The 15,569-nt window shown below is 40.6% G+C and overlaps 3 protein-coding genes and 1 pseudogene across 3 annotated transcripts; 2 read left to right on the forward strand and 2 right to left on the reverse strand.

The window, feature by feature from the left end:
* Positions 1–7,745: 7,745 nt before the first annotated feature.
* On the reverse strand, positions 7,746–8,471 carry LOC146633928 (hemoglobin embryonic subunit alpha-like). Its single transcript, XM_085352647.1, has 3 exons — positions 8,374–8,471; positions 8,078–8,285; positions 7,746–7,874 (listed from the first exon to the last, which is right to left on the reverse strand). Exons 1-3 carry the CDS (start codon positions 8,469–8,471, stop codon positions 7,746–7,748), a joined length of 435 nt encoding a protein of 144 aa, XP_085208773.1.
* Positions 8,472–9,402: 931 nt separating this feature from the next.
* Positions 9,403–10,127, forward strand: LOC146633929 (hemoglobin subunit beta-like; annotated as a pseudogene).
* A 2,705-nt stretch (positions 10,128–12,832) lies between these two features.
* On the reverse strand, positions 12,833–13,719 carry LOC146633930 (hemoglobin subunit alpha-B-like). Its single transcript, XM_085351715.1, has 3 exons — positions 13,556–13,719; positions 13,230–13,437; positions 12,833–13,064 (listed from the first exon to the last, which is right to left on the reverse strand). Exons 1-3 carry the CDS (start codon positions 13,648–13,650, stop codon positions 12,936–12,938), a joined length of 432 nt encoding a protein of 143 aa, XP_085207841.1. The 5' UTR covers positions 13,651–13,719; the 3' UTR covers positions 12,833–12,935.
* Positions 13,720–14,417: 698 nt separating this feature from the next.
* Positions 14,418–15,300, forward strand: LOC146633931 (hemoglobin subunit beta-A). Its single transcript, XM_085351716.1, has 3 exons — positions 14,418–14,561; positions 14,737–14,959; positions 15,071–15,300. The coding sequence occupies exons 1-3, from the start codon at positions 14,470–14,472 to the stop codon at positions 15,200–15,202; spliced, it is 447 nt and encodes a 148-aa protein (XP_085207842.1). The 5' UTR covers positions 14,418–14,469; the 3' UTR covers positions 15,203–15,300.
* Positions 15,301–15,569: the final 269 nt, after the last annotated feature.

Genomic DNA, 15,569 nt, shown 5'->3' on the forward strand with positions numbered 1-15,569 from the left:
AACATCAAGTGTACATAACATTAATAATATGGCAGTATACTCAACAGTTCATTCTGACTTGGGCAGAGAAAACACGTACAGTAATGTGTACAGTAATGCTAAACATTCTCTGTGACAGTATAGCTCAATATGGGCTAATGAGCTGCAGATTCTATATTTAAATTTTGGGCCTTTAAAGGGCCCCAAAATTCAAGATCTGAATCATCCAAACTTTGATGTTACATTGTGCCCGTGCATATTCAAGGGATTGAGTAAAGGGATCTCAAAACAGGCTCTTATTTTTGCTTTAAGGTATACAGGGAGTGCAGAATTATTAGGCAAATGAGTATTTTGTCCACATCATCCTCTTCATGCATGTTGTCTTACTCCAAGCTGTATAGGCTCGAAAGCCTACTACCAATTAAGCATATTAGGTGATGTGCATCTCTGTAATGAGAAGGGGTGTGGTCTAATGACATCAACACCCTATATCAGGTGTGCATAATTATTAGGCAACGTCCTTTCCTTTGGCAAAATGGGTCAAAAGAAGAACTTGACAGGCTCAGAAAAGTCAAAAATAGTGAGATATCTTGCAGAGGGATGCAGCAGTCTCAAAATTGCAAAGCTTCTGAAGCGTGATCATCGAACAATCAAGCGTTTCATTCAAAATAGTCAACAGGGTCGCAAGAAGCGTGTGGAAAAACCAAGGCACAAAATAACTGCCCATGAACTGAGAAAAGTCAAGCGTGCAGCTGCCAAGATGCCACTTGCCACCAGTTTGGCCATATTTCAGAGCTGCAACATCACTGGAGTGGCCAAAAGCACAAGGTGTGCAATACTCAGAGACATGGCCAAGGTAAGAAAGGCTGAAAGACGACCACCACTGAACAAGACACACAAGCTGAAACGTCAAGACTGGGCCAAGAAATATCTCAAGACTGGTTTTTCTAAGGTTTTATGGACTGATGAAATGAGAGTGAGTCTTGATGGGCCAGATGGATGGGCCCGTGGCTGGATTGGTAAAGGGCAGAGAGCTCCAGTCCGACTCAGACGCCAGCAAGGTGGAGGTGGAGTACTGGTTTGGGCTGGTATCATCAAAGATGAGCTTGTGGGGCCTTTTCGGGTTGAGGATGGAGTCAAGCTCAACTCCCAGTCCTACTGCCAGTTTCTGGAAGACACCTTCTTCAAGCAGTGGTACAGGAAGAAGTCTGCATCCTTCAAGAAAAACATGATTTTCATGCAGAACAATGCTCCATCACACGCGTCCAAGTACTCCACAGCGTGGCTGGCAAGAAAGGGTATAAAAGAAGAAAAACTAATGACATGCCCACCTTGTTCACCTGATCTGAACCCATTGAGAACCTGTGGTCCATCATCAAATGTGAGATTTACAAGGAGGGAAAACAGTACACCTCTCTGAACAGTGTCTGGGAGGCTGTGGTTGCTGCTGCACGCAATGTTGATGGTGAACAGATCAAAACACTGACAGAATCCATGGATGGCAGGCTTTTGAGTGTCCTTGCAAAGAAAGGTGGCTATATTGGTCGCTGATTTGTTTTTGTTTTGTTTTTGAATGTCAGAAATGTATATTTGTGAATGTGGAGATGTTATATTGGTTTCACTGGTAAAAATAAATAATTGAAATGGGTATACAGTGGGGCAAAAAAGTATTTAGTCAGCCACCGATTATGCAAGTTCCCCCACTTATAATGACAGAGGTCAGTAATTTGCACCAGAGGTACACTTCAACTGTGAGAGACAGAATGTGAAAAAAAAATCCATGAATTCACATGGTAGGATTTGTAAAGAATTTATTCGTAAATCAGGGTGGAAAATAAGTATTTGGTCACCTCAAACAAGGAAAATCTCTGGCTCTCACAGACCTGTAACGTCTTCTGTAAGAAGCTTTTCTGTCCCCCACTCGTTACCTGTATGAATGGCACCTGTTTGAACTCATCATCTGTATAAAAGACACCTGTCCACAGCCTCAAACAGTCAGACTCCAAACTCCGCCTTGGCCAAGACCAAAGAGCTTTCGAAGGACACCAGGAAAAGTATTGTAGACCTGCACCAGACTGGGAAGAGTGAATCTACAATAGGCAAGCAGCTTGGTGTGAAAAAATCAACTGTGGGAGCAATCATCAGAAAATGGAAGACATACAAGACCACTGATAATCTCCCTCGATCTGGGGCTCCACGCAAGATCTCATCCCGTGGGGTCAAAATGATCATGAGAACGGTGAGCAAAGATCCCAGAACCACACGGGGGGACCTGGTGAATGACCTGCGGAGAGCTGGGACCAAAGTAACAAAGGTCACCATCAGTAACACACTACAACGGCAGGGAATCAAATCCCGCAGTGCCAGACGTGTTCCGCTGCTGAAGCCAGTGCATGTCCAGGCCCGTCTGAAGTTTGCCAGAGAGCACATGGATGATACAGCAGAGGATTGGGAGAATGTCATGTGGTCAGATGAAACCAAAGTAGAACTTTTTGGTATAAACTCAACTCGTCGTGTTTGGAGGAAGAAGAATACTGAGTTGCATCCCAAGAACACCATACCTACTGTGAAGCATGGGGGTGGAAACATCATGCTATGGGGCTGTTTTTCTGCCAAGGGGACAGGACGACTGATCCGTGTTAAGGACAGAATGAATGGGGCCATGTATCGTGAGATTTTGAGCCAAAACCTCCTTCCATCAGTGAGAACTTTGAAGATGAGACGAGGCTGTGTCTTCCAACATGACAATGATCCAAAACACACCGCCCGGGCAACAAAGGAGTGGCTCCGTAAGAAGCATTTGAAAGTCCTGGAGTGGCCTAGCCAGTCTCCAGACCTCAACCCCATAGAAAATCTGTGGCGGGAGTTGAAAGTCCGTGTTGCTCGGCGACAGCCCCAAAACATCACTGCTCTCGAGAAGATCTGCATGGAGGAATGGGCCAAAATACCAGCTACTGTGTGTGCAAACCTGGTAAAGACCTATAGTAAACGTTTGACCTCTGTTATTGCCAACAAAGGTTATGTTACAAAGTATTGAGTTGTATTTTTGTTATTGACCAAATACTTATTTTCCACCCTGATTTACGAATAAATTCTTTACAAATCCTACCATGTGGATTCATGGATTTTTTTTTTTTCACATTCTGTCTCTCACAGTTGAAGTGTACCTCTGGTGCAAATTACTGACCTCTGTCATCATTTTAGGTGGGGGAACTTGCACAATCGGTGGCTGACTAAATACTTTTTTGCCCCACTGTATATTTGTTTTTTGTTAAGTTGCCTAATAATTATGCACAGTAATAGTCACCTGCACACACAGATATCCCCCTAAAATAGCTAAAACTGAAAACAAACTAAAAACTACTTCCAAAAACATTCAGCTTTGATATTAATGAGTTTTTTGGGTTCATTGTGAACATGGTTGTTGTTCAATAATAAAATTATTCCTCAAAAATACAACTTGCCTAATAATTCTGCACTCCCTGTAAAGGCAGAAATTGGCTAAAGCACAGCTACGCTGTGATGAAACAGGTTCATGAAAATATCTTTAAGATGCTTACTTAAGCAGAAGACTTATCAAAATGGGCAACATCTTACAGTGGGTCTATTTCAGTGGCCCTACAGAGCATAACTAGTCAAATTGCTGTCTGTAAGGCTTCTTCAGGCCTAGCAGTGAAACATAACTTTTATGCAGCCTTCATCCATATAAGCACAGGCCACAGTTTCTAAGAACATAAGCATAACTCTATGATATTCCTTTAGTCCACACCAATGACTGTAGAAAACACCTATGAGAATGATGTTATAAACAATGTTTGAGACGAGTAGCATGGATCAGTCGATTAAAAAAGATCTTACTCATTTGTTATTTTCTTTGAAAAATAACTCACTTTCAGAAAGTCCAGTCATGATTCTTTGCTCACAGTAGTATGTGAAAAAACCTAATCTGATCATAATAATAAAAAATTATGATCTTACTAGCACCAGAGAGAAACAAAATTAATTATGTGGCTTTATTTGGCTCTTAACACCTCAGCTTCACTACTGGAACTTTAACATTATGCACTCCATACTGTACAGTAATGCCACTGTTTTGCACATGTCTCACTCTGTATATTTTATTTATTTTATATATTCTATTCATTGTTTACTCTATTTAATTTGTAAAATATGTGTACACACACACACACACACACACACACACACACACACACACACACACATGTAGAAAAATATTTAGTATACACATCCAGAAATGCATATACTATTATATATTGTACATATATTTATTAGTTTCAGATGTAGCCATTCTTGTATTTTGCTTGTTTACATTATTGTATTTTGCACAACTCTGTTGCTTGTGAAGCTCGCACACAAGAATTTCACTCACATGTGCTGTACCAATGTACCTGCACATGTGATGTGACAATAAAAGTGATTTGATTTGATTTGATTAACTGTTGCAAACATCCAAAAACAAGTAACTGCTTATTTAATTATAATTGATCCAGATGACTGATGTAACATGAAATCAATTATGGGTACAGTAATACGGATAAATAGGACAAGTCAGGAATTAAAATACAGATGGATAACTGTGTTGGCTTTAATTGAGTTTGCAAAAGAGTTGCAAATATCCCACTGTCTTTAGTAAAAAATTCGAATTATTTACTCAGAATCTTAACAATTACAGCAGTGGGAAAAGGGGGCTGTAATAAAATAATAACTTGCTATTAAAATATAAAAAAGAAGTACAGTTGTGGAAAGAAAATCACAGAGCAATGGAAGATGCAATTAAGGAAAGACTGATTTTAGATGATGGGATGTCATTACAGTGACCATCATATGCACCATTTCATATGATTAATAAGATCTGAAGCCTCGCATTATCTCTGTTTGATTTCGTTTTTGTGCTAATGATAAAAAAGGAGGAGATATGGAGCTCTGCATTTATCAAGTCACCAGAAGGTTGATGACTTTTACGCACTGTGCGCCTCAGCACTCGGCCACTCTGCTCTGCACTTTACTTGCTCTGCCACAAAGTGACTCCTAAACACTTTTACTTTGCCGTATTAACACTTACAGCTAATCGAGGAATATGTGGAAGGAACGAAATCTCACAAACTGTCGTACCACCAATTGTTTCACAAATGTTTGTAGAGGCAAACTGAATGGCTAGATGCTTGGTTTTATAAACATATGACAAAGACACTAAAAACACTCGAATTCAATGAGAACCAGCGCTTTTTGTCCATTTAGTGGATTATCAGAACGAGCGTGGGATGGTAAAATACGGAATGATGTTCTGGAATGATACACTGAGTTCTCACCCTAAGTATTTAGCAAAGCCGATCATATTTCGTATCTTCAATAATGCTGAAAGTGTGATTAAACAAAGCAGAACAAAACTGAAACAAGTAAAATAAATAATAAGTAAATAATATTTCTGCACGTGTGATGTGTATGTGAACTGTTTCACACATATTTCCGGTTTTGTACGATGGGATAGTTTGCAATAAGACAAGCCAAATATAAATGCGCCTCTGCTAAGCCATCGGTTTTATCAAAGGTCACACACCTGCATTTATCCAAACACATTCACCAACGATTTTTAAAGGAGGGGTTCGCCCTTATATCTAAAACGTGTATCGGTTCTCCTTCAGCTGCCTCTCGCTGATCTTAGGTGTCAAGCTGTTTCCGGAGAGAGACACATGCGTAAAACGCGCGATTTTGGCGCTGTTAGTATATATAGTAGACTTTATTAAAAGCTAACTATATGGTTCTTTGTTGCCATCTGTTGTTATGTGGCACACTTAGTGTAATATAAACTTAAGGGTTAGACTTGAGAGTTGAGATGTGAGGTGAGGTGGCGTGGCATGGTAATGAGTGTTACTATATTCGTGTTAATGACAGAAGGGGCATTTTTGCCCAACCTGCCAGGATAGTCAGGTTTGTACGCAACTTGTGTGGCTGACGCGATAGTCCTTTAAAAAAAAAACATTAAAAAAACCACGTTTTGACTACATACTGAGTTAAAAGATCTCCTAAAGATGTGGCTGTACATGTTTTCTTAATCATGCTTCTTATCAAGACCAAACTGCACAACCTGACAGGATACACTCAAATGTGCAAAGCACAAAACACATTGAGTTCGGATGCAAATTTACTTTCAATTCTTTTTTTTCTTTTTTTTCAAAACTATGAGCTGTTTCCTATAAGAGCGGCCTGAAAACTGGAGGTTCTGACTCCCAATCTGTTTTCAACGCTCTGAACCACAAGTAACCCTACAGTCTGAGAGTGAAATTCTCTATTGTACTGTGTGGTCTTTGAGTTAAGAGGCCTGATTATACCTTGTATGTAATGCAAAGGGTTTTAATTCCCATTTTGGAATTAACAGGGAGCCAATGAAGAGAAGCCAGTGTGGGTGAAAAATGCTCTCTCTTTCTACACCCTGCCAGTACTCCCGCTGCAGCGGATCAACTGAAGGCTTTTCAGGTAGTTTTCAAGACATCCTGGTTATAATGAATTAAAGTAGTCCTGCCTAGAAGTAATAAACGCATGAACTAGTTTTTTAGTATCACTTTGAGACAGGATGTTTCTAATTTTAGTGATATTCCGCAAATGGAAGAAAGCAGTCCTATATATTTGTTTAATGTGCCCATTGAAGGAAATATTCAGGTCAAAACAACTCCAAGACTCCTCAGTGTTACTGGAGGCCAAGGAAATGCCATTCAGAGTAAATATCTGATTAGACAACATATTTCTAAGATTACAATAGCCTCAGCTGAGTACAATAGCCTCTATGTTATATGAATTTAGAAGCAGAAAATTCGAGGTCACACAGGTCGTTATGTCTTTAAGAGATTCCTGCAATTTAACTAACTGTGTTATCTGACTTCATGGATAGATAAAGCAAAGCAGCACATTTGATAGAGTTGATCATGATATTTTATTACAGAGATCAGAGGATGCTGTAGGTATTAATAGTAGATTCGTGTTTAGCAGGACAAGCACAGACATGAGTTCACTGTCTGAAGCCATAAGAAGATCATTTGTAGTCATCACTAAAACTATGTCTGTACTGTGATGAGCTCTGAAACATGACTGAAACTCTGAAACTGAAAGTATTAATTAATGGTAGGATGACAAAATTTGGGATAATAGGTCAAAGTTAAACTGGAGAAGCTTTCACTGGAACATTCTCTATTTATCTGAACAGACCTGTAAAAATGCCTTCTGAGATGCAGCATCACCACCTTCCAAAAACATCGTATTAGCAGAGGGAATATTTTCTATTGTCAAACTGTATTCACAAAGTCTGTAAGCCTGTTTACCTCTTTACAGTTTTGGATCCAACATTGGTGCAGTCAGTGCCTTAAGTATGTAAGAATTAAATTTGGGAATTTGGCAATTAAATAATCACAGAAATTGAAGGAATTTGTCTGTTATGTACCTTTATAGTAATGACACAATTCCTCCTATGTCCTCACAGTAAAAAGTATTCTATATTTAAAACAGTGCAGTCAATACAAAGTTAAAAAAAAGGCTTCTGCGGTTCTGAAACTGACCCTTCAGCATGAGCTGAATGCTTTAACTTTAATGTTTCTTTATCTTAAACCCTCTTTCCTCCTATGTGCTCACAGTAAAAGACTATCTTCACCACACTAATGACCATGAGACTTTGATTGCATTCAATGTTTTATTAAAAGTCAGAGTAGTAGTACGTATGAAAGCACATAATGCAGTCCTCTGCTCCTGTGTGCAGTTTATCTGTATTTCTCAGACAGGGCGAGAGCCACAGCAGCCAGGAACTTGTCCACAGCCACATGGACCTCAGGGCTGAAGTCGTCGGGGAACATGGTGGACAGGACCACGAGGAGGTTGTGAGACAGAACCTGTGGAAAGATGATGATCACATTGAAATGAATGTACTTTTTATTTATTTATTGGTAACCAGAGATCATCATTTCAGATCAACCAGCTACCCAAGGATCAAATGAAAGCTGAGTTAGATTTTAATTTCTGGTTGGATTAATGTTCACAACATGGATAAAAATTACATTGAGAAATGCTGTCCTGATTTAATAATGATCTGTACCTTGAAGTTAGCAGGGTCCACTCTCAGAGTGAAGGCGTGCAGCCCACTGAGGCTCAGAAGAGCTCCGGTCAGATCGTCAATTTTGCTGACAGCATCAGTAACTGCAGCCATCACGGTTGCTCCGTGCTTCCTCACCGGGGCAGAGCCGGGGCTCAGGTCCTTCCAGTGGGAGAAATAAGTCTTGGTTTGAGGGTACACTGTCAGCATCCTGGATAAAAATGTAAGAGAACAAACCAGTGAGTAAAAGACTGAAATGCAGGAGCAGGTTTTTGTAGGCAGTGTGGGGCCATATTTACCTGGAGACAGCATCACAGCCAATTTGTTCCTCCTTGCCAGCCACTTTAGCCCAGAAGGTTTTGACTGTGTTCTTGTCCTTTGCAGAAAGACTGGTCATCTTGCATGTTGTTGCTGTTCTGGTTGGAGTTGCTGTGTTCAGCTCAAACTGTGGAGGTTTTTATACACGAAACAGGAAATGCACACACCCGACCCACCTCACAGATAAGGTACTGGTGTTTGGACAGGTTCAAAATGATACGAAACACCTCCCATGAGATAAACAGACTACAAAATAAAATCTTCATAAGTTCAGGATAACTCATAACAAAGATATAAAACTATGCACTTGTATTTGAGAGCCAGTGAAATGTTTTGATGCGATCTATTGTTTGTTGTTCAGTGTTGTATCACAGTGGGTGGGAATGAAGAAACACGGATTCCAACTTTTGAAATTTTTAGCCATCGTGGCTTCATATTTGCTCACTTGTTTAATATCGGAGTCAAATGGGAAATACTTTTAACTAGTGGAAGTTTATAATAGAGTCTAGTTTTCTGCACAAGTTTCAAATTGAATTATTTGATTAAAAAAACAAACAAAATCATGTTTGCTTCAGAATTAATACATTTTGCCCCATTTTTTGCCTTATCACTTATTAAATCATACAACCAACACCATATACTTTTAATCTAATTAAAAAAATGCTACAGCTTTCCTTATCAGTGTTGGAAACCTTTGATTAAAAAAATTAATTTCCATCTTTACAAAAACTTCTTTTTGATTCATTTTGATGGTGGAAATTAAACAGAACTGCAAAGCGTTACACAGAAGCGGCTTGACCGATGCATTATCTAACAGGGGTTATAAAAGTCTAAAAGCTGTTTTGTTACTTCTTTTTAATACTCATTCAGCAAAGAAGTATTACAAGTCATCCCACTGCCCACCTCCACCCAGCTACATATCTTTGGGTGGAGCAAAATGGCTCCTTTATAAGCTGCATGTGGTGACCTGCCGACCAAAGTAGGATATGCGCAACAGTCAACAAGGCAAAATGGTTGCATGGACAGACTTCGAGCGAGCCACAATCAAGGACATCTTTTCCAAGATCGACTATGAAGTCGTTGGCCCAGCAGCTATTTCCAGGTAAGATCATCGGCATAAAGCTGTTTTTATGCTTGTATGTAAATTTACAAATATAAGAGGGCACATTTTGTGCATTAACATATACTTTTGTTTTAGAAATGTGATTTATCCAAATGTTCTTGTTTCCTCAGGTTTTTGATTGTGTACCCCTGGACTCAGAGGTATTTCGCTGGCTTTGGAAACCTCTACAATGCTGCTGCCATCACATCAAATCCAAAAGTTGCTGCTCACGGAAGGTTGTAATGCAAGGTCTGGAAAAAGTTGTGAAGAACAACATCAAGGCCACATTTACAGAGCTGAGCACGCTGCACTCTGAGAAACTGCAGGTGGACCCTGACAATTTCATGGTAAGCAATGCAGAAATGATGGTACTGCATCCCAAGTAATATGTGTGTGTGTGTGTGTGTGTGTGTGTGTGTGTGTGTGTGTGTGTGTGTGTGTGTGTGTGTGTGTGTGTGTGTGTGTGTTGATGATTTATTTCATGCATGTTGTGTTGTCCTGCAGCTTCTGGGTGACTTCCTGGCCATTGTGGTTGCTGCTCAGTTGGGTAAAGCCTTCACTCCTGAGGTCCATGCAGCTTTCCAGAAGTTCCTGGCAGTGGTGGTGTCCTCCCTGAGGAGGCAGTACTACTAGAGAGCTGCAGAGGACCATCACATGTTCTGTTTTTAAATCATGTTTTAATGAGGTTTAAATAAAGAAATCTGTACTGCTCAAGCTATGTATTTTCTGCTATAGTATGCGTGAGCTCATTTATAGTGTTGGGGGAAAGTCCGCACACACACACACACACACACACACGCGCAGACATTTTTCAAGAACTAGAAAATAAATCACTATTAAAATGTCACTGTTCTGAAAGAGACAGTAGTTTAAGATGCAAATGACTTTGAATTAAAAAAAAATATATAGCATGATAAAGCGTTTCTGTTTTTGCTCTTTCATTTGGTAAACCAACAAATTTGGCAAAAACAACTCGATTTGGCAGCTTCCCTTCGCGGTGTCAGCCGAATTCTCGCTTTCAATAAGGTTCAGTGTCGTTCAGCTTTGACTACGTTGTTCTGTGTCATAAATTGGCATAAACCACAGAAACAAAAAATACTCATAAAGTATTGTATGCACAAGTTTTGGACCGGTGGGTCAGCGGTCAGCGCTTTGGGAGGAGAACTGCTTGTGACGCATGTGCTTGCCCACCTTACAATTGCAGGTCAAGGCAGATGAAATACAGGCTACTGTGTGCACAGGTAATGGTGGTGGTGCTCTGTTTATGTCTGTGTGTGACTTGTACCCATGCCCCGATAATTGAATTTCAGCGTCTCACTCAGACCGCCGAGAGTGCCCAGTGTGCAAGGCTGGACTGGGACAAAAAAATCGGCCCGGGCATTTTGACTAGAGACCGGCCCACCAGGATAAAGATTGAAAATGTGACGTCATTCAGGGGTAAAACCGCAAAGGATTCTGGGAACTTGTGGCAAGACGTACTAGCGCACGCAGGCTTTCAATTGAACTCAGTTACACAGCGATAAAAAGAAACACAAAAAATGGCAAGAAGCTGTTGTATTATTAACTGCAACAGCCGGTCGCATGACAGCCACGGGAAGCCGATCGTTTTTTTTTTAATCGGATTACGTCCTTGAAGAGAAATGTTTTAAGCCATGTTTCCGAAGTAAGAGCCGACGGATGGTCTGGATATACCAAATATAACTCCCAGAACACTCCAGTTCACATGTTAGTCTGCTCCAAGCATTCCCACAAAGGTCAGAGTTTTTAGTCGTTAATACATCATTTTTCTTAACATAATTGGTGATATAGGTTACAAGCAAGTCTGGCGCTGAACAGAAATTGTCGCTATGCTCCTTTATTTATTGTGCATAAATAGTGAATTGTCCTGACACAATATTGCGTTTCGCTTCTGTTATTATGGTACATTGACAAAAACATATACGTTTATTCACAGGATAAAACAGTTGTTTTGTATCACTAATTGTCCAGTGCGATTACAACATACAATATTATTGTCACTGCTACATTTCTGTAATGCCTACCAGAAATTATTTCCACTACTAATTAATTACCGTTGAGCTCAAAGGTCCTATTAATAAACAGTTAACGAATGTGTATCTATGAAGACGATTTGTGAGACTGGTAAACTTACCTTTGTTCGTACGATGGTCTTTCGTTCTACACGGTGCATTTCAAGGTCCTGTACCCATCCGTCAGTAAACTGTTCCTGGGCTTGTTGCAGTGACCTGAAGTTACTAAACTTCATGAGTGTGTGCACTCACTCCAAGAACGTGTAATTATAAATATGAGCGTAGTGAAAGTTGGGCAGCACGCTAACGTATTTTGTCCCTCTGTGTGCTCGTAAGGGTCTGACCCTTTCACTGGTTTGATTTTTCCTCGTATCTTTTCTTTGTCTTTTCGTCGAGTCTGTCTTTGTACGGACCGGCATTGTTCTCCTTCGTTTTGTACATTCCTTTTTTGTGCGGCAAAGAAAAACAAGAAGGTATTGGAACCGGAGAATGAACGTTTTGCGGTGTTGCAAATGCTTGCATTTGATGCGGTACTTGGATTGTTTTGCCACGAGTTCCCGGCATGCAATGCGCGAAAATCACGTGATTGCTAAACAAGGGGGCGGGTGCATTCGGCCTCCTCGGCTGTAATTGGTCCAGCCCAGAGTCGATCATGACCAATTGGCCAATCCAACACCTTTCATTATATATACCCTTCCTAAAAATAAAATAAAATAAAATAAAAAATCCATCGGCCCATAAAAACAAAAAATCGCCAGCGGCCCACCGGGCAAATGCCCGGTACGCCCGATGGCCAGTCCAGCTATGCCAGTGTGCATGTCCAAACTCATACTCATGCTGAACACAAGCTACACCATTAAAAACAGTCTAAATGTGTGACTTGTAGTCGCTGTTTCTGAATGGTCTGTCACTGGTCATTTAAACACATCTGTGACTTGTATGAGTTTTGGCTATATGGCGGTGCGACGTTGGCACGCAGTCTAGATTTTGATACCTGTTCGCTGAACCATCTGAGAAACCAGTCACTGGTGATGTGATCCAAGTATGATATACGGAAAGCATGTATTGCTTTGGTTATTGCATGTTAGATGGACTATGGGGTCTTTGTGGCCACAGAGACTTTGTTCTGATGTTTGAAAACGAGCATACAGTGTAAACGGAATCGAAGTTGTGGCAAATGACGTGCCAGAATTAAAAAACATACTTAAAACATGGCTTATTTTTTCATACTGTGTGTGGGTTTTTTCATCTGTGTTGTAACCTGTGGGAATGAGCGTATTCTTCTCTACAAAAGCTTGAATAAATGGACACATAGACATTCTTATGTTTGTGAATTTTATTGAACAAGCCCCCACATATGATGAGGGTTGCTGACATTCATGCCACACGTTGGTAGCTTCTGTCTTGATGTTTAGCGGTATCTCTCGGACAGAGCCCAGGCGACGTTATTGAAGAACTTGTCCACGGAGACGTGAACCTCCGGGGTGAAGTCCGCAGGGAAGTACATGCCCAGGACCAAGATCATGTTGTGAGTGAGGATCTGTGTTTGTGACAGAAACAGCAGATTAGATTAAATCAGGCACTTCAGACATCCCTACATTCACTTAGTTTTTTAGTTTTTTAACGCTCACAATCTAAACTAAAGTACGTGCACAAATAATGATTATAATTTCTGGTAGGTTTAAAGGTCGCAATATTTTGTTACCTTGAAGTTGGCAGGATCCACGCGGAGCTGGCTGGCATGCAGCTCACTGAGCTTGCTAAGGTGGTTGGTAAGATCATCAATGTTCATGACAGCTTTTCCCACAGCTCTCATGATGGTTGCACCATGCTTCTTCACCTGCGGACTGTTAGGGCTCAGGTCGCCCCAGTGAGAAAAGTAGGTCTTGGTCTGAGGATAAGCAACGAGCATCCTGTAAAATACAGCAGAAGGAAATACGAAGAAGTTACAAAAAAAGCAAAGAAAAAATAAAGAAAAACCCACCCTCTTAAAAAAGCCCGTGTCATCCCTACTTTAAAATTAGATCTTACCTGCCCAGAGCTTCTCCACCCATCTCGGCGACCTTTGACTCGACTTTGGCCCAGAAGGTCTTCACCAGGGTCTTGTCTTTCGAAGAGAGACTCATGACTGCCTTTGAATTTCCGGGATGCAAGGGAAAATGCTGATCAAAAAATGCTGCTTGGTTGGATCTGTCAGTGCGTCTTTATGTCGACCCAAATGGTGCCACGCCCAAGTATCAAATCCAGAATGCATGTCTGATAAGCAAACTGCTTATCAGTCAATTACGTGATATCACGTAATTGACGCAATTGACAATTAAAAAAAAGAAAAAGAAAAACTGAATGGCTGCACTGCACGAAAATCTTTAAACAACTGGCGAATAGATTTTATGCAAAAAGAAATATGCTCTAAGCAAAAATGGCATTAAACATAAATCATAATTTAAAGGCTGCACTGTTAGTCAGAGTTTGATATTTTAAAAATAAAAACACGTTGTTTTATAGCCAACAAGGAGCACAAATACCCTCCTAAAGTTAAGAGAGCACATATCCTTTTGGATAAATAAACTGTATGATATCTTAGCTTATTTAAAAGCAGGTGTTAAAAAGCTGGTATTACTGATATTACTGGTCCAATTTTGTGTGTTTTGACTGACTAATAGTATGGATTATTTGTAGCTGAGTAATTTTAAGTGACAGCAATATCTGAGCCAAATGACGTTATCTATCCGGTTGGCACTGACCGTTGCCCAAATTTGCTTTACGCAAAACACACGTCATTAAACAGGCGGGCGCAGATTATCCAATCAGATGCTTCGATGACTGAAGGAGGGGGTGCGGGTTAAACGAATAAAAACGGGAATCTCAAGTAAATCATTCACAAGCAGATTTGTGAGAACTTGTGAGAACCTGTTCGTGAACTAGGAGACTTGCACCCCGTCAAAATGGTCGAGTGGACAGATGCTGAGCGCAGTGCCATCATAAACCTGTGGGGAAAGATTGATGTGGGGGAAATCGGTCCCCAGGCCCTCTCCAGGTAACCTGCAGCTCATAGCAATTCAGAAACGTGGTCGTTTGTTATGCAACTTTTTTTACTATAATGTTGAAACTTGGCCGAAGCGAATATATCAACACGTTTCTTTGTGTATGTAGAAGCACTTATTAATGCTATATGCACTAAAATTAATATTGTTTCTCTGGTTTTATTTCAGGCTTCTGATTGTGTACCCCTGGGGTCAGAGATACTTCCAAGCCTTTGGAGACCTGTCCACCAATGCCGCCATTATGGGAAACCCCAAAGTGGCACAGCATGGAAGGACCGTGATGGGTGGTCTGGAAAATGCTGTGAAGAACTTGGACAACATCACTCAGACCTACGCCAAACTGAGCGCTATGCACTCTGAGAAGCTCCACGTGGATCCCGATAACTTCAGGGTATGCCCCCACCAGCACCCAGAAACAATCATCACACATGGACCTGAAAAAGGTTAGCTAATTAGTTTGTGTTTATTAACTCTGTTAAGCATTTTCTTTCTCTCATTTTAGGTGCTCGCTGAATGCATCAGCCTGTGCGTTGGCGCTAAGTTTGGTCCCAGCGTCTTCACCGCTGAGGTCCAGGAAGCCTGGCAGAAGTTTTTGTCCGTGGTCGTTTCTGCCCTGGGTAGACAGTACCACTAAATTTCTGGAGTGCCAGTTCATCAAAGATGTGCAACAGTGACATCATATATCTTTTTGACTCTGTTGCCAGATGCACCAATAAATAAAACCTCAAATCATACTCATTCTCTGTGCGATCATTTGACTTGTTCTTTTAACCGACAATACAACATCAAGAAGGAGATCTCGGACAGTCAATAGTCCTCAATAGAAGTCGCCTATATGTTTGAGTATAATATAAATATTACAAGTATGCCTCACCGATAATCCGTTTCGTGACTTTTTCCTTTACTGTTAAGTTTTGCTTTTCGTATAAAAAAGGGTGAAAGGGATCCAAAGTTGTTGTTCTCTGGCTGCATGGGAAGTATTGTTGATGTAAGTGAAGTGT

The sequence above is a fragment of the Diplotaxodon limnothrissa genome, linkage group LG4, assembly GCF_057381915.1.
Source record: "Diplotaxodon limnothrissa isolate DT_005_m linkage group LG4, D_limnothrissa_male_GT1.1, whole genome shotgun sequence".
In the NCBI taxonomy this organism is placed as follows: Eukaryota; Metazoa; Chordata; class Actinopteri; order Cichliformes; family Cichlidae; genus Diplotaxodon; species Diplotaxodon limnothrissa.

Coding starts and splice junctions, on each gene's coding strand:
- LOC146633928 (XM_085352647.1), bottom strand. CDS start 8,471: ATGACCAGTCTTTCTGCAAAGGACAAGAACACAGTCAAAACCTTCTGG. Junction 8,286..8,373: donor GGCTGTGATGCTGTCTCCAG/GTAAATATGGCC, acceptor ATTTTTATCCAG/GATGCTGACAGTGTACCCTC. Junction 7,875..8,077: donor TGGACCCTGCTAACTTCAAG/GTACAGATCATT, acceptor ATCTTTCCACAG/GTTCTGTCTCACAACCTCCT.
- LOC146633930 (XM_085351715.1), bottom strand. CDS start 13,650: ATGAGTCTCTCTTCGAAAGACAAGACCCTGGTGAAGACCTTCTGGGCC. Junction 13,438..13,555: donor GGTGGAGAAGCTCTGGGCAG/GTAAGATCTAAT, acceptor TGTATTTTACAG/GATGCTCGTTGCTTATCCTC. Junction 13,065..13,229: donor TGGATCCTGCCAACTTCAAG/GTAACAAAATAT, acceptor TCACAAACACAG/ATCCTCACTCACAACATGAT.
- LOC146633931 (XM_085351716.1), top strand. CDS start 14,470: ATGGTCGAGTGGACAGATGCTGAGCGCAGTGCCATCATAAACCTGTGG. Junction 14,562..14,736: donor GGTCCCCAGGCCCTCTCCAG/GTAACCTGCAGC, acceptor GTTTTATTTCAG/GCTTCTGATTGTGTACCCCT. Junction 14,960..15,070: donor TGGATCCCGATAACTTCAGG/GTATGCCCCCAC, acceptor CTCTCATTTTAG/GTGCTCGCTGAATGCATCAG.